The 22,359-nt window shown below is 39.0% G+C and overlaps 1 protein-coding gene across 9 annotated transcripts in view; it reads right to left on the bottom strand.

The window, feature by feature from the left end:
• Nucleotides 1–20,906, bottom strand: part of Kdm6a (lysine demethylase 6A) — a 103,971-nt gene extending 83,065 nt beyond the window's left edge. For 6 of the 9 annotated variants that reach the window (XM_029473489.1, XM_021153677.2, XM_029473491.1 and 3 more), the window contains exons 1-2: nt 20,313–20,863; nt 20,038–20,101 (exon numbers count right to left, since the gene is read on the bottom strand). In XM_029473489.1, coding sequence (XP_029329349.1) covers nt 20,038–20,101; nt 20,313–20,473 — 225 coding nt within the window. In that variant the 5' untranslated portion in view covers nt 20,474–20,863. Of the gene's footprint in view, nt 1–20,037; nt 20,102–20,312 lie in introns of all 9 variants that reach the window. The other 3 variants (XM_021153679.2, XM_021153681.2, XM_021153682.2) reach the window with 2 other exon arrangements.
• Between the last annotated feature and the right edge of the window lie 1,453 nt (nt 20,907–22,359).

Here is a 22,359-nt window from a genome sequence, read left to right as displayed (position 1 = left end):
CACTTCTTCATTTTCTTCGCCCCCTTTTGTCCTTTTTACTCTACAATAAGCCTCTTCCGTGGAACTGTGTGATCTGTCCAAAAGAACCAGGATTCTAACACAACACTTACTTTAAAAAAAAAAAAAAAAAAGTGTTGCTAAACCAGCCTGCCTCCATCTTAGGCTTGAAAGCCATCTTAAAGACAAACTAGGTTCATTCCTGCTTATGATTAAATCTTTGTTTCTCAAGAATTACACTATTCCCACCTGTAACTTTAACTACAAATGGTTCTGTACTGCTTGTTCCAGGAAACAGCAACTGTGCCTTTGTTTTAGAAGGTTGTTATCACCTTGCAACCATGCCTTCATTGTTTAAAAAAGTTATGCTTGTGTTCTACTTCTATAACCCTGCCTATTTGCCTCCCAAATCCCCCATCTGAAAACCCCCTACTATTGAACTGTAAAAATCCTTATCTTTCCCATATCAAGCAGAAGGAGGGTAGAGGAAGAGGAGAAAGAGGAGGAAAAGGTGGAGGAAGAAGAAAAGGAGGGGGAGGAGGAGAAGAAAGAGGGGAAGGAGAAGGAGGAGGAAAAGGAGGAAGAAAAGGAGAAGGGGAGAGGGAGAAAAAGAAAAGGGTTGTTTAGTCATGATTTGGGTAGGTGGTCTATTCTCCTCACATCTATAGAATTAACACTAAGAACCTTTTTTTTTTTTTTTAATTGACTTTGTGTGTGTGCATGTTCGTGTTGGGGAGGAGTCAGAGGATAACTTGTGTCAGTTCTTTCCTTCTACCAGGTGGAGAATGGAACTCAGAAATTAAAGGTGAAACACTTTTACCCACTAAGCTATCTTACTAGCACCAAATAAAGCTTTTAAAACTCCAATTAAAAATCAAACTTGAAGTACTAATATGTGTAAATGCAAATGTCACTTTTATTTCCTAGCTGAAAGGATAGGATGACAGCCATACCCATGGCTTGAACTGAGCCCAAAGCATTTTCTTCTCTATTATAAGTATCCCTAGGCCAAGACCTGAAGCTTCTAGCTGACTGATTCAATCCAGCTTTTCTCAGCTTCTGACTTAATTGCTCTGCTTGGCCGAATACTAACTTTGGCAATATGTTTTAATCCTCTGGCTCCTTCTCTGGCTCATTCTGCCTTCACCTATGTCTAGTTTGTTCCCTCTATCACCTGTCTCTGTAAAACTGTTCTACCTCAACTGCTATAAACACATACCACCTCTTACTGGTTTAAGTAGCCTATCTTTCGTGTGCTATATGTAGTTTTGTAAGTAGGGTGTATCCTATCTCTGACTTATTCTGTCAAATCTTTCTCTGACTAATCTGCAATTCAATTAGACATCCCTTTCAAACATGACTGCTTTCTTCTACAAACTAACCTTACCATCATTGTTAGGGAATAAAGGCACACATGTCTGTATTCCAGCCAGACCATATTGTAATCCAGGATGTGTTTACATTCCAGATGGATCATGTAGACCTAGAAGGTCTTTGGATATGATCCCTTGTCAGAGCAGCCATGTTGCTGGATTAAAATTCCTCTACAAACAAGCCTGTGTTGAAGGGTCCTGTAGCCAGGTGGTGGTGGCACACACCTTTAACCCCAGCACTCAGAAGCCAGAAGCAGTTAGATCTCTGAATTCAAGGCCAGCCTGGTCTATAGAGAATTCCAGGGTAGCCAGGGCTACATGGGGAAATCCTGTCTCAAAAACAAAAACAGAATCAAAACAAAAAAAAATGGATCTCAAGAATTTAGAATTCCCCCATTAAAGGCAGCCAGAGTGGAAAGTTGGGGAAAAAAAACTTAGAACTTGGATGAGGTACCAGAACTGAGAAGGTGACGGTCATATTGATTGCTTATGTATATCTCATGCCTTCTATTTAAACTATACAGTGGTTCTCAACCTATGGGTTGAGACTCCTTTGCGGCGGGGGGGGGGGGGGGGGGAGGTCACATAACAGATATCATGTATACCAGATATTCACATCAAATTCTTAAGAGTAGCAAACTTACAATTATAAAGTAGCAATGAAGATAATTTTGTGGTTGGGGGAAGGGGGGTCACTGCAACATGAGAAACTGTATTAAAGGGCCACAACATGAGGAAGACTAAGAACGATTGCCCTAGAAGATGAACCTGTAGGAGATGGACCTGTAGGAGAGAGGGATCCCACTTGGTCTTGTGTCCCTCTTCCCAATGTAGCTACATTAAATAAAGCTTTTTCTATTTTTCATTATTAATTTGGCTCTTTTGAATGGCTTACTGATGAGATAAGGATGGGTGACAGAACCTGGCCTGTTCATGTACAAACTGTGATCCTAAGTCTAGTAACAAGTCCCAGCTTTATAATCTGATAACTGTGAGATGTTAATTATGGAGATAAAATCCTAATAGTGAGTTTCCTCATGCATGAAATAAAATATTGTGCACTCTATCTATCTCATATGATCAGGCATGAGATGAATAAAAATGACCCACACCACCATCATACTTTCTGGCCTCACTTCAGAAAAATAACAATCCTGCCATTATTTTTTAAAAACATTTAATCCAAGTTGTACATTTATTACACAGACAAAAGACATTTGGATAAAATGAGGAAATATAAAAAGGAAACATGCTCCCTCAAAGTATGTATATGACGGAAGACAGGGACACTTACACAATTTGAATATCATGAAAATGATCATGATATGTATAGGACTGTTGACTGGGAAATAAAACGCTTTTCCAATACAAGTTACCAATAATATAACAACTACATACTGGGTACCTGTTATGTAGTAGACCCTAGCACTATGTTAAGTATGCATTCAAGATTAAACAAGACAGGCATTATCCTCACAAAAATAGCAATCCAGCAAAGAATCCAAAAATTTCAAAATAGAAGTACAATTGGCACCAGATTAAATTTAGGTAAAATACACATAGGTCAGAGGGGTAGAAACATATTATGAAGAAAAAAATTTCATTTTCCTTTTTGTGATGGTCAATCTTCATTGTCAACATGACAGGATTTAGAATTTCCACCCCAGGAGATCCATGTGGTGCACCTGGATCTGTCTGTGAGGACTTTTCAAAGGAAAAAGACCTACCCTGAATATGAAAGACACCATTCCACACCCTAAGGATCCAGAGGAATTAAGGAGAGAAAAAGAAAATAATGCCTATTAAGAAGTACATACATACTCGATAACATTTGAAATGTAAATAAAATATTCAATAAAGTCAAAAAAAGAAAAAGTAAATATTCTTTTTCTACCTTTTTTGGCCTTCCACATGGCAATCTGCCCAGCTTACTACAAGAAGTAAATAATAACTTTGTTATTCTTTATTTTAACATAATAAGCAGCTAAAAGATAAATTTTTTAACTTAAAAAGAAAGTAAAGATTGGTAAGCCTGGGCTAAAAGGACCAGTTTTCTCAGAGAGGACCCAGAACCCATATGGCATCTCACAAGAGGCTCTAACTCTAGTCCCAGTAAACTCAACTACCTCTTTTGGCCTTCCTAGGCACTGGGAACCAGGCACACAATGTGGTGGATGACATACACGCAAGCACAACACCCATACACATTAACTTTAAAAACAAAAATTAGTAAGTAACTAGACACCAGTACTTTATCTCTCATTTCTTCCCTTCAGTTATCACTTGATGCCCATGTTCAACATAAGAGTACCTTGTCATATACAACATTTGTGAGGGTATAGTAAGATGCAAATATTCCTCACCACACAAGAATACAGACACTGCTCTAATACATTTTCTCCTCCAAATACATCCATGTTAAACCTGAAATTCCTTAATTCCAAAAAAATGCACTGAAACCAATGTGGTAGTATATGTCTTAGCTACTTTTGAAAGCTGAGATGGGTAGATCACTTAAGCACAAGAGTTCCAGATGACTACAGTAAACACTGAAAAGCCTTGTCATTTAAAGGAGAAGCACTTCTTAAACTTTACTTGCCACAATCCTAGCTTGGCAGCACAATACATCTTTGAGCATGGGTTGTTCCATGGCTGACTAGGACCTGTAGCTCACTGCTGTGGCCTAGTATCATAAGAAAACACCTTACAGTTAAGGCCTGGAGATGATCTAAATTCAATGGACAGGTTCTACTAAATGCATATAACTTTTGTAAGAAATAGCAATTAATAATATAAACTTGTGTTGAAGACAAGTAAGATAATTCTGTCTACTCCACCTTGAAAGACTTGCAAAGTGTTTTAATCTTCTTCATTCAGTAAAATCTTTGTTTACACAAAGGCCCAAAGCTCAATTCTAGGAATTTGGTTGCTTGGAGCAGTGACTTTTCCTTTCTTCCTCCACTTCCTAACTGTCAATTTCTTTTAAATTAGCTAAATAAATAAGAAAGTGAGTTTGAACCCCAGCAAATGGGGGAAAGAGACAACCACAACCTCCTTTAAAATAAGAAGCAAGAGCATTTCCTGTCTAGTATGTTGCTCCTCCCCTGGACACACTCTTGATTAAGAGTAAAGTTTGCTTTGTCCAGACTCTACAGTTGGAATGGTGGTTGGTTATCTTTGGGATGCCAATCTTATTTCTAACACTGTTCATACCATTTGGAAAATTAAAACATTATCATGTGAACTTATCCTGAGTTGGCCATGTCTTACTTATCTTAGCTGCCTAGTTCACAGTGAACTCTAAGTATACAGTTTTTTGGGGGTTTGGGGACAACAAAAATTAAACTGATTAACATTACCTTTCTCCCACAATTAAAGCATATTTTGGTGAAAACAGACATTTCTTATCATTCAAAGCAATGACAATACAAATTAAAGACAGATAATTCTGTACAATAGCAGAGTGATGGATGCAAGCAATAAATTAGGTTAGGTCTCAGAACTGAAGTGTCAATGCCTAGTGTAGAAAAAAAGGCTTATCATTTTAAGATACAGTCTATTATTTTCCAAAATTACATTTTCTGTCCTTTCCTTATTTAAGTATAAATAGGACCAAAATCTATGGGCAGCAATTTAAGACAGGTAATGGTAAACAAACACTTTTTAATATACAAATCTTATCACTACCACTCAAAAGAATTCTCACTCTAAGCCAACCATTAATGGTTAAAAAAAAAAAAAAAGTGAGTCAGCCTCAGTGACTAAGAAAAGATCACAGGTGTCAAAATTGAATAGATGTCAATACTATGGGAAATCTTGGCAGCTATACATGTTTTTGATAATATAAAGCATAGTAGAGCAAATAGACATCATTAACTAGATTTACTGCTAAGAAAAATTAGTGCAGAGGCCAGCCAGTGGGTAAAGGCAGTTGCCATCAAGTCTGAAGCCTGAGTTCAATTCCTGGGACCCACATAATAGATTCTGGTCTTTCACATGTCCTATGGCACATTCATGGGCATGTGCACAAATAAATGAAATTTATAATTTTTAATTAACACAAGATAATGTAAGGTGTTGGGTGACTTTGTTCAGTCTATAGCATGTCCTTACTTTAATATACTCTCACAAAAATATCCAGGGTTTGTTAAGCTTTGCTTACACCACTGACCATCCAATCACAAGAGAAAACATACTAGATACAAATAACAGAAATGTTATTACAGAGAAAACATTAAACTCTACTTATTTTCTACAAGTAAATCACTTAACCAGCTTTGACACTCTATAAGCAGCTAAGTCTGATGATAGGGCCAGGGACGATATGAAAGGGGAAAGAAAATATACATAGAACCCACAATCATCAGAAGAAATAACTACCTACTCTTTTCCACCTATTCCTCCAGGTAACAATTCTCTTAAGACCCACTCCTACCTTATACAACGGTCTTCCTTGACTCTTAACAAAATCCTACCTGAGACAACACAACTGCCCAGACCAGATATCATTCTAACATTTACTGTGATTTAGCAAGTCCCTTATCATAACCAGTATTACAATACTTGCTAACTGCTAAACATAGTGCATTTTGTAGGCATTCAAATCCATGGGTGACTACCATCCTGTTTTACAAAAGAGGAAACAATGGCATTAAAAGGTGTTTAAAAGACTTATTTAAAAGACAAAGAGAAGGCTGGCAGAGGAATTTAGAACATTTACAGAGGAAAGCTTCAGTTTCTAGGACAGCACACTACAATCTGTAACTCCAGTTCCAAGGAATCCAAGGCTCTCTTCAGACTTCAGAAGCACCAGACATACACATGGTACACATACAGATCCATGCAGGCAAAAACATTCATATACACAAGATAAAAATACATCTTTTTTAAAATGAGGATAAGAGCTTGTGGAGGTCCAACAATGAGGGCTGTAAATATCTGATATGCGTAATTCAGCCCTCCAAAGCGGCCACTACACATAGGTTGAGAACCACTGATCTAACAGGAGACTTTAAAGCTTTATTATTACTCATATGCACCCCAACCTCAAAGTCCTAAGTAGTCAGGACCCAGCAAGGAGCTTAAGTTGAAACCCAATTCAGTATCAACAAAACTGAACAAGGACACAATAGTGGCAATGGGACCCAGTAGGGGGCTGAACTTCCTAATCCATCCAGCACTAAAACAGAGTAGTAGGCCCATAAGTGGTTTCTATCATTCCCTTGTGCCAGTGGCACCCACAGTGAGCTGAATTTCTAACTTCAAATCTAGCATCCACAGGGACCAGCTAAAAAGCAGGGCAAGAGAGAGTAGAGTGGACGAGGAACTTTCTCAACTGGATAAACTGCAACCACTTTAAAAAAAAAAAAATCTAACACCATCTGATTTAAAAAAAAAAAAAAAAGAAAGAAAAAACAGCTCAGCAGAAAGAAAAGTTGCCTGTAGCCAAGCCTGACAACAACCTTAGTTGGAACCCCAGGATCCACATGGGAGATAGGAGGGAAACAATACCCACAAGCTCCTGACCTCCAACACATGTGCCCATACACAAAGTGTAATTTTAAAGAACTTTTTTTTTTTCGATCTACTACATTTTATAACCAGTAACTGGATGTTCTCCCTCTGTATTCAGTAAGTCTCTAATCTTAATCAACACAGTACTTGCTGAAAATGCTAGCCACTGCAATGAAGCAAGAGGCATAAAGGTTAGAAAAAAATAAAACTTTAATACTTAGAGGAAACATAAGTCTCTGCTTATAATATCACACAAGGATCCTTAATAATAATAAAGATTTTTAGAATAAATGTGTTATCAAGGTTACCATAAAAACAAGCACAACTGGCCAACCAGTCTAGACAAATCCATAAGCTTGTTTCAGTAAAAGAACCTGCCCTCCCCCCCAAAAAAGAGGTAAAGATTGATTTAAAACATCAAGCTCTGTCCTCCACATGCACCTGCATGTGTAGGCACACAAAGACATACAACACAAAACAAATAATTTAAAATTGAATACATGACAAGGCCAAGGGGTATGGCTTACTGATACTTTACCTACCATGCATGAGGTCATAGGTTTGATGCTCAGCTACTAAAATTTAAAAAAAAACTTTCAATCCCAGGCCCCCCTCCCAAGTTGTCCACTGACCTCCACATGTACAGTATGGCATATATATATATATGCATGTACACAAACACGCATAGACAGACACACAAATATATATGAATATTTACATACATATATCATTTTTAAAAACTTTAGATCTACCATCACAGTTTTACAGTTGGAACAAGTGTAAATAATGATCTTCAATTTAGATCTACAATCATAATTTATACTTGTTTCAAAGGAAATGAAACACTTAGGCATAAATTTAACAAATAAAGAATAAGTCAAAGGAAACATAATTAAGTGAAAAAGCACCTCTGACATGGGGAATGAAAGACAACAAAGCAATTCCTATAATGTATAAATTCATATCAAGATTTTTTAATAATGTTTAGTGCATTTAGAGAGTGCACAGTGTGCCTTGGGTTACATGTATAAAGATCATAAGACAAGTTTCAAGAGTTGTTTCTTTCCTTCAACCATGTGGAGCTTGGGCATCTAACTTGGGTCATTAGGCTTGTTAAGTAAGCACCTTTACCTACTGAGTCAGCTCATAGGTTGAGGCAGGAAATAGATGGGAGTTCCAGTAGATAGAGTTTGGAACTTTGGGAGTTAGAGGGGGCGAAATTTGCTATCCAGATATGGAGAAAGTCAAACATGGATGAAACTAAGGAGAGGTAACCAGCCATGTGGTAGGCAAAGAATAATATAAATAGGATAATTGAGTTAGGAGCTAGTCAGGGAACAAACAAGCCTATCATAAGGCTTACAAACGTTATTCAATAATAAGCCTCAGGGTTGTCATTCGGGAATGGGGTGTAGGTAGAAAAGCATGAGGTTTCAACATACACACAAGTAAAAGTTTAAAGAATGAAAAGCATTTCTTAAAAAGTCTTCAGGACCTATATAAAAATGATTTTAAAGATTCCTGAAATAGAGCCAGTGATAGTTCAGCAGGTAAATGGACTATATAGGGAAACCTAAGGACAAGACCTGAGGTTCTAGTCCAGATTCCACAAGATGGAAGGAGAAAGCCAATTCCCACCAGTTGTTCTCTAACCACATTATGCCATGTACATACACACTGCAACTGATGAGCAATTTTTAAAAATTCAGTATGCCTAGAAAAAATGGTATTTTGTTAAGTTTTGTTATTGTTGTTTTGCAGGGGTTTGGGGAAGGCTGGGGGGCGGGGGGGGGGGGGGGGGGGGGGGGGGGTGTTAGAGACGGTCGGTTTCTCTGTGTAGTCCAGAAATTTACTTTGTAAACCAAGCTGACCTTGATCTGCCTGCCTCTGGAATTAAAGGAATGTGCCACCACTGACCAGGTGAAAATCGGTAACTCCTACTCTGTAAAACAAACAAACAAAAACCTACAAAGCATTCAAAGTAAAAGCTTATAGTGCAGCAGAAATAGTTTTAACAATCAAAATATATAAAGAACCCTCAGGCCAAGGGCATTGGCTCAGCCAGTGATAGCATATTTGCCCAGTACATACCAATCTCTACATTTTATCTCCAGCATTTCCAAGACACCTTTTTTGACTCAAAGCCAAAGAGTAAAGAGGAAACAATTCAACTAAGAACAGGGGAAAAAATAGTCGAATAAATATTTCACACACACACACAAAAAAAAATACAGATAAAAAATGTGACAGATGTTGCCTAGTATGGTAGCACACAACTGTAATACCAGTATAAGAGCTGGGGCAGGAAAATCGACACGACACAAGTTCCCAACAGCCTGTACATAGAATAAAGAAAGACAAGAGAGGGAGGGGGAAGGGGAGAGGAAGGGAACTCTGGAGAGAAGGCTCAGGAGTTAAGAGCCTTAACTCCTGAAGTTAAACCTTCCAGAGAACCAGAGCTTGGTCCCCAGCACCCATGTCAGGTGGCCTTTAACTCCAGATCCTGGGAGATCTGGGACCCTCTTCTGGCCTTCTCAGACATCTGCATTCATGTATACATACCCATATTCAGACACACATTTAATAAAATTAAATCAGAAAAGGGGAAAAAAATAAAAGAAAGGAAGCAAGTGAATAAACAGAATAGTGGAAAATGCCTGCAATCCTAGCATTTGAGAGGCAGAGACAGGAGAATCAGAATCGTTTCAAGTTCAGAGCTAGCCTAATCCACATAACCAGGGCCATATGAGACCTTGTCTCAAATTAACCAGGTACATATATGTAAATGTGGCATTCACATCTCAGAAATCATGTGGCCTTGGGCCATTCCAGAAGATGGCTCAACAAGTGAAAGGTAATAGACATGCAAACTTAATAAACTAAGTTTGTCCCCAGAACCCACATAAAAAGCCAGATAAAGGTTACATCTGTAATCCCAACATTCTTAAAGTGAAGTGTGAGAAATCAGGAGACTAGCCCAGAAGCTCCTAGGCCAGTTAGCCTGGAGTACACACACATAGCATAGCAGGAAAAAAAAGAGAAACCTTGCCTCAACAAGGCAGGAGAAAACCAATTTCCCAATGTTCTCCTCTAATGTCCAGAGAACCATGTGTGTACACAGAAGAGAATTCATTAATATAGAGAATTAAATATCAGATAGGCCCTAAAATACAAAGAAACATTTTGAGGAAGTTATTAATAAATTAAATGAATTTTCGAACAATCCAAGACTAACTAAACAGTTAAGCACTAGATCAACAACAGCATACAACTCTGGTTTCATTATGGGAATTCAACTTCTAGTCTCAGAAACTTGAAGCTAAAATTCAAAGAAAATTACAATCTAGAACCAAATTTAATTGTGCACTAATTCTAAGTCAAAATTTTAAAGTGCATCAACTCTATAAATGAACAAGTCAGCAATAATGTTGTTATAATCACTTTGGAAATTCCTAATTCCCCGCTCTTCCTGTTAACAGATGGTACAATTGACTGGCTACCATGTCAAAGTCCTATTAATCCCAGCCCTTGGAAGGCAGAAGCAGGAGGACAGCAAGTTCAAGGCCAGCCTGGACTACCTGGGTACACCCTGTCTTCAAAACAACACACACTTTGTTGTTGTTTCTTCTAGCAGATGAAAACTAGGGGCCCTATAAGGAACGGAAGCAATAAATCCTAAAATTGAGATCAGCTTTCAAACCCACTGTTCTTATGAAACAGTGTACCATAGTGAGAGAGCCAAAGTTAAGTTTTAAGTTAATGCCTCTAATCTATAAGCCCCTTGTCCAAGGACAGATACTTCCTGAAATGTTAGAGGCTATCATATATGAGAAATAACAAGCCACAGGTTTTCATTCCCCTAAACAAGATTGTTTTACCCAACTACACCAAATGTGCTTGATCACATGTAGGTGAAAAGTATGTAGGCAAGAAATATGTTAGCATATAGCTTGTCCCAGATTGGGTGTGGGCATGACAGGGGGTGGGGTACACTTCACTTCAAAATGTGCTTAAGGATATATGTTTGCTCTTGATTGGACCTGATGGAAAAGCAGCCTTGTGAGGTTGCCTTTTTAATTAAGCCTCTGCAAGATGTTACTCCTAGCCATTTTCTAAGAACCCAGGAATGGACCTGGCCAAGAGTCCATCCTGCTGGCTAGTATTTAATTAAGGTGTGCTTCAAATTTCGCTCAAAGATTATGGTAGTGGTCCTATTCTGAACTGGTGGGATTAATAACAGGAGTATCCAAATTATATACCAAAGTCTATTAAATGTTTTAAGGAATAGGTTCTCTAAGATAAGCAGAGATCCTAACACTTTCTGAAGCCATATGTAAAACATATGCAGCTACTATACTAACCATCAAAGGTTTAATAAGTTTGAAAAAGCAAAATACCAACCTTCTAGCCCTATTGCTAATTTATGATGAAAATAAAGGTATCTTTTTGTGAAATAAGTAACAGAGTAAGAACTGTGCCCTTTTTTGACAAGTTATTTTCTCTTTTCTATAATAAAGAATAAAATATGAAGATGAATGTCAAGTGTAAAGTAGCATCAACTATGGCTCCTTCTGTATATACACAAGAAATGAATCAAATTAATATTCATGACACCTGGTCATCAGTTATGCCAATAAAATCAAAATATAAAGGCAAAATTCAGCAGTTATTCCAATTGAGAATTCATAGCGCATGTTAAGCAATTGTTATCTTAAGAAAGTATATGAACATATTTTCAATTAGGAACCGTACATGCTGAAGCATTTCTACATTCAGAATCACATATAAAAGGACATAAAAGAATCTCAAAAATCAAAATAACAAAAATCACCAACTCAATCCTCCCATGAGCATCTCACTATGTGAAAGACTAGACAACTCTAAAACCCAAGACAATTCAATACAAAACATATACACTATGATCTCAAATATACAGGAAGAAAGTACAACATAATTATGCTCAACAATTATGCTTGTGTTTGTGCTGAAATACTATGAAAGATTATGTAGCAAACCTTTTAGCAGCTGCCTTGGGAAACAGTTAACTATATTTTGAAAGATAACTTAGAAAAAGATTTTTTTTTACTAATATCTTTTCTGTAACTTTTCAGTGTTGAACTATGTCCAAATATATGTATTCAAAAAAGTGCATGAAGAAACCTGAATATCAAAGACAAAATAGTGGCTACAAATAGCATGGTAGCAGAAGCCAAGTATAAGTAGATTTGAGATCTAAAATATAGAAGTGACAAGCTCTGGTAATTGTTAGGACTTAATATGTTTTCTGTTTGTTTGTTTTGCTCTTTGTTTTTTTTTGGTTTGGTTTGGTTTTGGTTTTTCAAGGCAGGGTTTCTCTGTGTAGCCCTGGCTGTCCTGGAACTCAGAAATCCACCTGCCTCTGCCTCCCAAGTGCTGGGATCAAAGGTGTGCACCACCACCGCCCTGCAGGACTTAATATGTTAAAAGAAGAGGTGCTGATGAATATTCCAAGGTTTCTGGGATGACAGGTTTGTGGTATGTGACATTTACAAAAAAAGTTAAAAGATATGTCCTCAAAACACATGTCAGGTAGACAGTCAAGTATACATACAAGTTGGAACCAGGATTAAGACCTATCCCAGAGCCTCCATTTAGAGAAAACATATTTGAAGCAGGGAAAAGTAAACAAAAACTCTAAAATTAAAAGTCTTTTCAAGAGCTTTCAAACCTACCTCCACCTCTCTTCTATCTCGTAGCTGAATCAAGGTCTTAGTTTAAATTTAATTGTCTTTCCATATAACATCTATCTTGTACTGAGTACCTTCCATGACATGAAAACACTATTTTCCCTCTATAACAAAAAACCCTAAAGCCTGGAGGAAATCTACTACCACTCCATTTTACAAATGAAAAATAGCCCCCAAAAGATGCTTGCCTAAGGATCACAGATCTGGTAGATGACAAAGCATATTTCTACCTGAAAATCCACAGATGACTATTTATCAATTAGTACTTAATACCTAGTTCTCCACCATATCAATAATATTTCCATAAAAACCAACTACTACTTATGCCATGTTTCCTGATTCAATAGTTCATTCAATTTCTATCTTGTACACAGTTTAAACTATCCATAATAAATGTTTGAGAGGTCAAAAATTGTAGCACCATTTGAAAGATCATAACACTAAATATCATTATTACTGTATTTAAAGTATTATATTCTCAAACTGTTTTCTTCTGAAGATATACTATAGAGAAAAAAGCCAGAAGTAATTGGTTGTCTCCAAAACTGAGACAGATCCTCCCAACAATACAACAAATGGTTCACAAATCACTGAAGCAAAAATTTTTTAGTTCATATCATATTTGAAAACCAAAAATCTAAAACATTTATTTTAACCACTATATACTGAAAACATAATTTCCCTAAGTATACAAACTATCTGAACAAAACTCAAGCAACCAAGTAAGACCCAAGTTCTTAGAGAAAATTATTTCTGTCATGTACTACATAATATTCTAACACATAAAATTCTATATCACCACAATATCAAAATACAAATCCACATAAATTCAGCTACTCAATCTGGTTTCTACACATTTTCCAAGCAATTTATCCTCAATTTTCATATGGAAAAGAAAGGTGGGAACAGACGCACAGTGTTCTCTGACATTTAAAAAATAATAATAATAAAAGAAATCATGTTTCTAAAAACCAAAAAAAAAAAAAAATAAAAAGTTAAAAAAAAAAACATTACACACAATGATGCCACTAATTGTGCAGACTTGCCTGAAAATAATAGGATACACATGAAAACAGGACTGGCTATGAAACTCAAAGAGGGGAAGGAGAACATAAAAAAAGTTGAACAGAGCCAGGCGTGGTGGCGCACGCCTTTAATCCCAGCACTCGGGAGGCAGAGGCAGGCAGATTTCTGAGTTCGAGGCCAGCCTGGTCTACAGAGTGAGTTCCAGGATAGCCAGGGCTATACAGCAAAACCCTGTCTCGGAAAAAGAGAGAGAGAGAGAAAGAGAGAGAGAGAAAAAGGTTGAACAGAGGAGAGGCAGGGGGAAATGATGTCATTACAATACTCATGTATAAAATATTAAAAACAAACAAATAAATAAAACATGCTAATGAGGAAAATGGAAAACGAATAAGTTCAGTGACTATCACAAAGCTACCTAAACTGCAAAATACCACACCTCCTTATGTCTATACTTCATTCACTACCATTTCCCCACCAAAAGACCACCACCAAGTTCAGAAATAGTCCAACTATTTGGACTATTAAGATGTAATAAAATGCAATAAAGAAAAGACCCTGGAAAAATGGCTCAGTGATTAAAAGAGCTATCATATGGCTCTTACAGAGAAACCTGTCCAGTTTCCAATGCCCACATCAGGCAATTCACAACTACCTAAAGTAAACTCCAGCTCCAGGAGATCTGACACCCTCTTGTGTCTTTTAGGGGCACTGCACTCATGTGCACAAACCTATAAAAAGACACATATGCACATAACTAAAAATAAAAATATGGTACTAGAGATGGCTCACTCAATCATGAAGAATACTTGTTGCTCTTACAGAGAACCCATGTTCAGTTCCTAGCACCCACATGGCAGCTCACAACCATATGTTAACCAATGTCTTCTGATCTCCGCAGACACATCTGTGTACACATATATACTCATACACATAAAATAAAAATTTAAACCTAAAAAATAAATAATTTTTTTCATAGTGAGAAGAGCTTAAGAGTTGGCTCAGTGATCAAGAGTATGTGTTACTCTGCCAAAGGACCTAAGTTCAATTTCCAGCACCCACATGGCAGCTCACAACCATCTGTAACTCCAGTCCCAGGGGATTCAATGTCCTATTTTGACCTCTAATAAGACCAGGAACATACATGGTACACAAATGCAGGCAAAGTACTCATCCATAAAGTAAATAAATCTAAGAAATTTTTGGACACGACAGAAAGGAACTCTATAAAGTACAAAGATATGTTCTGCATTCCAAAATAGTAATTCAACTACTCTGTGAGAAACCTTCTAAAACTGTCAAGGATCTTTTAAGCTGGCAGGCAAACTCATTTAAGAACCCATAGAAACGTGTGTATTACTACAAAGATCATAAGGTATAAATCACCCTTTAAAGATCTGAATAAGCTAAAACTTGATTTTTAGATTATTTTCCTAAACAAAATTAAAAGGCAACTTGTTGTTATCTAAACTGAGAAATAATATCTCCAAGAAAGAATTCCTATCCTTTTTAAACTGACCTTTATCACAAATATTCAGAGTACCTGACACTTTGCTTCTGCCACTGATATTCGATGGCCAGTTATCCTTATGCTAATCCTATCCCACTTAAGGAGCTTTCAAGTTTAACAAAATGATATCTACATTACCTTCCTACACTTCCTATTTCCTATACTGACCAGCTGAGCTTGATGTGAATTCAAATATTACTGTCATAACTTACAAACCAATATATAAAGCTTATGCAATTATATACCAAGTTTCAGTATGAATAAATGACTGTCAACTATGCACTCATTAAATAAATGCCATTAATTAAATAGTCTGCAAATAATTACAGGTATGCTGTAAACAGCCCAACCATCACTTCAATTCTTGAACAATGTAGTGGGTAGCTTTTTACCATAAATTAGCTCTCTGGATACCACATTTTAAAGATATTAATAATGCAGAGTTTTATCAATCATTAACATCAATTTCAAAGAACTCAAAGTATCACCAATGAGTTTCAAAGCAAAACCTTTCAAATATGCAGAATATTGGTAATATATAAACAAAACTAAATGTTGCATGATCTAAGTGAGAAAAAGATTAACCCTACGTCCTGCCAACTAATAAAACTTAAGTATGTAACCCCATCATTCTATTCAAGTCACAGAAATTTACCTCTGAACCAGTTTTTAACAACCATGTAAAGAAGAGAGTCAATGTTGCCTTTTGTAAGAGAATCTTCAGAAAACCTATTCCATGAAAAGAAAACCAGAAACTTACAATTACACAGCATGATGGCTCACTCTGAAGCTGAAGCAGAAAGATCAACTAGCAGCCACCTGGGACTAGAGTAAGACCCTGTTCACAACAAACAAAAAGTACCTATTGCCGCAGCTTTATTCTGTGGCAGACATATGAACATGATCTGTAATCTCTTACTATAATTTTGTTACAGGGAACATATCAAATTTTTTAGCAAACAATATAGTAACTGCATAAAACTTTCTCCAAGCAATTGTGACTAAATCTAATTTTCAAGCACAAGGCATATGTAGTGTGTGTGTGTGTGTGTGTGTGTGTGTGTGTGTGTGTGAGTGAAGGAGTTAGTTGTTAAAGGGATCAAAACTCAAATCCTCAGGCTTGGCAACAAAAGCCTTTTCTTGATGAGTCATCGTGCCAGTCCTATTTCAATAGCTACTTTTTCCAACCAAAACACTAAAGTTCTTTAGCACTGAAAATGGAGATCTTCTTTAAGTCCTTACAAAGAGTACACATTCATTTTCATACATCACCAATAATCCAAATATTGTAACACAAACAAGCCACCTCTAAAAATGACCTAATGATGTCCTTATCTTATTTATGCTCTTTTACTTTGCTTCTCTCTATATACTCCTAACTCAAATCCTTATCTAATTAAAAACTATATACCCCAAAAGTTTTCAAATTTGTACTAAGTAATCATCATAGCTAATTTCTGCTAAAAAAAGGTTTCACTCAATTATTTCTTAGTAATTCCAATGTAATTAGGAAAATAAAAATAATGACTATTAGTCCTGGAGAGATGGCTCAGTGGTTAAGAGAACTGGCTGCTCTTCTAGAGAATTCAGGTTCAATTCTAAGCACCCACAAAGGACAATTCACAACTGGCTGTAACTCCAGTTCTAAAGGATCAGATCAGAAGCTCTTCTGGCCTCCTAAGTCAACACCCAAGTGGTACACAGATATACATGCAGGCAAAACACCCATAGACATAAAATAAGTAATAGTAATAATAATAATAATAATAATAAATTACAGGTTGTCATTAAAAAGAAAACTGTTAAAGACCATGCTATATTACAAGAATTCTAAAGCAAGCTCTAGTTCCTTTACAGCCTTATTTAAGGTATTACTACAAAATACTGTATTACTATTATCTTGAAATTCAAAACACTATGCTATATATCGAATGATAATTCTACAAGCAACCCTTTCAATAACTCTTACAAAATGGAGCCTTACAAAAGTATGCAGAGTCCAGAAAAAAAAATCATCGGTACATGTTAAAGGACAAATAAAAAATACCTATGGAATGGTTTTAGTTTTCCAAAATGTTAGACTTGTTTATAAATGTGCACTTTAAAACTTTAAAGACGACTGGCAGTGGTGGAGCATGGCTTTAAACCCAGCACTTGGGAGGCAGAGGCAGGCGGATTTCTGAGTTCGAGGCCAGCCTGGTCTACAAAGTGAGTTCCAGGACAGCCAGGGCTATACAGAAAAACCCTGTCTCGAAAATCCAAAAAAGAAAAGAAAAGAATTCTAGAAATTGTTCTATTCTGTGTTCAGTAAAACTGCCTGAACAAATCCACCACCCTACAGAGAAAAGCCAATACTTTTTATTAAAAAGAGTTACATAGGAAATAATTCTGAAAGCACCATAACAATCTACTCCCCAAACCTCACATTCAAACATTCTGATTCTCAGGACAGTTAGAGGATGGATAAAACTTAATAATCTAACACTTCATTCCAAGGACTATAATTCACTCATTCTAATCAGAATTCAATTCAAATAGAAGATGTGAGGTTTTATCTTATCAAGCATAAATTTATATTACACATTTTACTGAAATGTTCATGCTAATAAGGACACAATCAAGATCCATGTAGGTGTACAAAGTACATAATATAGAATGTTTTAGCATTAAAGCTGTTGAGCCCTGATCTAAGTAGCTAGTAGACCCTAAGAAGCCAGAATCAATGAAGATTTTTTTAATCAATATACCACCTGAGATTTATAAAGTCATAATTCTTCCCCCAAACAAAATGAAGCTTCACATATTTTTCATGCTTAACATGTGACTGTATTCAAATACCAGAAAAATAAAATAACACACATTTAGAAAATTTTGAAAATGCTCAATTTTTAAAATGTGAATTCAGTTCGTATTAACTGTAGGTTTTACTATTTATGATATAATATCCTACGTTAAGGACAACCACGTGTGATTCTGATTACAAGCATTCTAAGATATGAAAGTAAGAACTAGCACTTTACACATGCACTTAAAACACAATCCACTTATTTCTTCATCACTGTAACCAAAAGGTATAACTTTAGCCTAAATTTCCAAATGAATTATCGCTGAAAGCAACTCTATTAACCCAATTTAAACTAGCAATGTTTACTCCAAAATAAAATGGCCCTTAAATTTAAACACTATAGGTATATGTGTGTATGTATGTATATATATGTGTGTGTGTGTGTGTATGTGTGTGTATATATATATATATATATATACACACATATCTTTTTAATGACAACTTCACATTAATCTTTGTGCATAAAACACTTCAAATAGGTTGAGGAAAATCTTGAAAGGGGGCCAACAACTACTGATATTTATATAATTCCAGAGCTAGTTACTGAACATTTTTCCAGCTCTAATTTTAATGAAAGAAAATTAATACCGTCACTGTCAAAGTTCAATTCAAATTTTCTTACCATTCAAAGAAAATGGACCTACTGAAAAAGATTATGACTGTTTTGCCTTATAGTCATTGTCTGCAATCACAAGTTCCTATATTTTGATACTTTAAAATAAAAACGTAATTATGATCGCAGATAAAAACAATTAAGGCAGCCAAACCAAAATACATTCAAAAAGTAAGGAGCAAAATAATCAACTTTTTTAAAAGCCGTTAAGCTTTAGTCGCCTTTCTAAAACTTCCCAATTGCAACAATAGAGCTAACAAAGTATCAAATCAAACCTAAAGATTTCCGGCAAAGAAGAAAATGTTTAATGAATGCAACATCTATCATATACACTCCAAGTTTGAGAGTCCCAGCTAACAAAAAAACCTCCTCATACCATTCCAATCACACTTTGGTCAGGAAATATAAACTGAAGTAGACAAACTGAGACTCCAGCCTTTGTTCAATAGCTTACGATGGGTAACTAAATGTGCTACAGGTTGATAAGCATTTACCAGGCGTATGCATGCTATTTCAAAGCTAGAGACGGGAACAAAAATTCTACATGCAAATAATCTGTGATCATTTTTATTAACTACTGAGCTACATACATACTCCAAAGGAGAGGCCTATTCTTCTCTGATACTATTTATTTCCATGTTTACCTCTCCTCCCTCCCCCAAACCTCCCCCGGCTCACTTTCTCCTCCCACCCTGTCCCGCCATCTTGGGCGGACAGAAGCAGCCATTACTTAACTAAATGACAGTACCAACAACTTTGCACACAAATAAACAAGAGACTACACCCAGAATCCTCCCCAACTGCTCCTGACAGACTCACAGGAAACCAAGCTCCAGAAAACGCACTCATTCAACTGTGGTAGATCTTTGGCAGAAAGATCCAAAAAGTAAACAAGTCACCTAACTTCAGGTAAAGCACACACCGATGAGATACAAGTCAATAACCCCAAGCAAACTCTTTACGGACCTAAACTACGTGCAACTTCCCCCATCAGGGAGCAGAGGCAAGAAGCCATCCCGAAATGTTTGATTAAAGCAGGCATCAGGAACGGACTGCCTAAAGAGCCTTAATAACCAGGGAAGATAACCAGCGGGGGATTTAAGGAAATCTACAGCCGTTTACGAACTCATGACCCTCCATAGGCACCTCAGAGATCATCCGCCTAACCCCCAAGGGCGGTAAAACCGTAGTCAATTTGGAAGCCCCACATGAGCTTGGCCCCAAAAGCGCTGCTGCCTCTGTCCTCTGGCTCCAAGAGAAGTGATCTCTCAAGAGAGCAAGCGAGGTATCAGGGGTGGAGGGGAGCGCAGTAGCAGGAAATAGTTTTCCGGAAGCCCCTCGGCCACAATGAGTGGTGACCCGGCCCCGGTGCCCCAGGCGAGCGCGCCTCTGGCTCGAGAGACCGCGTCCGCGCTCCGGCCCGCGGTTTGCCTTACCTTGCCCAGCAGGGCCTTCATCCTGGCGCCATCTTCATGAAACCTCACGAACCCGAAAAGGCGGCTGCAGAGAAAGACACACGCCGCTCGTTAGTGCCCCGGCATCGGCGCCGACCCGTCCGTGCCAAAGCCCGAGGCCCGGGCATCAGCGGAGCCGAGAGCGCCAAGCCGAGGTGCCCGCCCCACGGCCGCCACAGGCTAGCCGCGCTCCGGCCTCCTCGGAGAGTGGCGCCAGCCTGTCCCGAGCCGCCCGGACGAGTGCCCGCTCCCCGTACCTGTCCAGTCCGCCGAGCGCCTCCCTCTCCTCCGCTGTCAGGCTGGGGGACGCCTCCTCGCTCTCGCCGCTCGCTTTTCCCGCCGCCATTTTCTTTTCCTCATCACCGAAAGCGGCGGCGGCGGCGGCGGCGGTAGCGAGCGACACTCCGCAGGATTTCATGGAAACGCAGCGAATTCACAACTCCAACGCCGACAGCCCCCCCTCTCCGGGCCGGAGCCCGCAAGGACGCCTCCAATCTCCGCACAAGACCGGCACACCAACTTTATTTCTGCCTCCTCCTCTGCCGCGAGAGGCGGCAGCGAAAAATCCTAACGCGGTAGAGGTGAAGGCAGAGGCTGCAGAGGCTGTGGAACCACTGGGTCCGGAGCGGCGACGGCTCGGCTGTAGGGTCACATCGCGGGGGTGGGAAGGGGGCAGCCACAGGCAGGGTCGGCGGGAATGACCGGAGCGCGCGAGGAGCGGGAGCTCTGGGGGGGGGATTCGTAGGAGACACAAACTTCCCCGGCACCAGCACAAAGTTGTTGTAATTGTGTCACACAGCGAACCCCACGCCGCTGCCGTGACCCCCCCTCACAGCCCGCTCGGCGCAGCCAACCAGAGCAGCCCCTCGCCTCACGTGACCTTTGTTGACTCGCGTCAGTCGTGGCTCCACTTAACTTGCTAGCTGCTTTAGCCCCGCCCACCGAGGCCGCCACAGATCCGAGAGCGGGATGCTCGCCAGTTCTGGTCGGTGGTTGGCTGATGGGCACGTCTGTCCGGAGTAGGGTTGTCACCCAGTGGGAGCAGCCGGTTAGGTTGTGCTACTTAAATACACAGGCAGAGAATGGAGGGTCCAGGCTGTGTCCCTTCGGGAGTCGTGGTGGGATCGGGAGGGGGAGGGGAGTGCTCAGTCTGGGCGAGGTCCGGCACCGCCTGTGGCGGGCGCCAACGAGAACGCCAAGGACAGGCTCTGGCTGCCCGGAAGCCCTAGGGTGGGCCAAGACTTTGATTTCGGTGGTCCTGCTGGCGCTCGCGCGCTCCGGGAATATCGATCCCGATAGGGCTGGACACCAGCTGAGTCGCGGGGAGGGAACACTCGGTCCCAGACCTCTGCCCTCGGAAGAAGGCGCACTGCTAGAAATAATAGCCTCCACGAGGAGTGCGCCAGAGGAGCAGCAGCCGGCCTCATACCCTGCAGCCTGGGCGCCGCCCTAGACAAGGCCACGCGAAGCCCCATACCCTCTCAAAACGGGAAGGGGAAAACGTCTCCCGACCCCCGCCCACACACCCCAGGCAGGGAGGAATGAAGAGTCAGTCGCCTGCAGGGGTCTGGCGCGATGGCTCCGGCACCCCACCGCCAAAGATCTGTCTGTTGGCAGCACTTTCGGGCCAGATATTCCTGCTGCTTGCACATACCCTACGCCCTAGCAGTAATTCGTTATACTATAAAGAAAAAAACAAAAACAGTGAAATTTGTCGAGGGGGATTTCAGAATGTTGGGTTCTGTTGCTGTCATCTCAGTGAGTACTCCATGGAAGAGTAGGAGCTGTATGTGAACTGGCCTTAGAGAAATAGAATCCTCAACACAGCTTCCTATCCAGAAAAGCCTTTTTCTGCTTCCACTACATAGGAAACCCTTAGCAGTAACATTTGCTTGTTCTGTCCCTCAGGTACAAATAAGTCTGGTGTTTGACCCATAGTGTAATCAGGAGATAAACCAAACCTTCCATCGACTATTTTGGAAAGGCAGATATAATGTGATGTATCTCATCACACCTCCAGTCTTTGGGATAGAAAATATTAGTAAATGGACTATATGAAGAAAAGATCCGTTTATAAACCGAGTTTTATATGTTTTATATAAGTTTACACCTGTAATCAATAGGGTATATTTAAATTTAGATTTCAGAATATATAAGTGCTGAGTCAGTAAATCCTAGCTGTGTTCTTCAATGAGAGACTATAAAAATCTCAACTAATTTTGCAGACAGACAGAGCTTTAAATTGTTGCCTGGAGACTAGTAACTAGATGAATAAACTCTAGTTTTATATAGATTATATTTCGT

This window comes from Mus caroli, chromosome X (assembly GCF_900094665.2).
Source record: "Mus caroli chromosome X, CAROLI_EIJ_v1.1, whole genome shotgun sequence".
NCBI lineage: Eukaryota > Metazoa > Chordata > Mammalia > Rodentia > Muridae > Mus > Mus caroli.
This window is presented reverse-complemented; position numbering and strand designations above follow the sequence as displayed.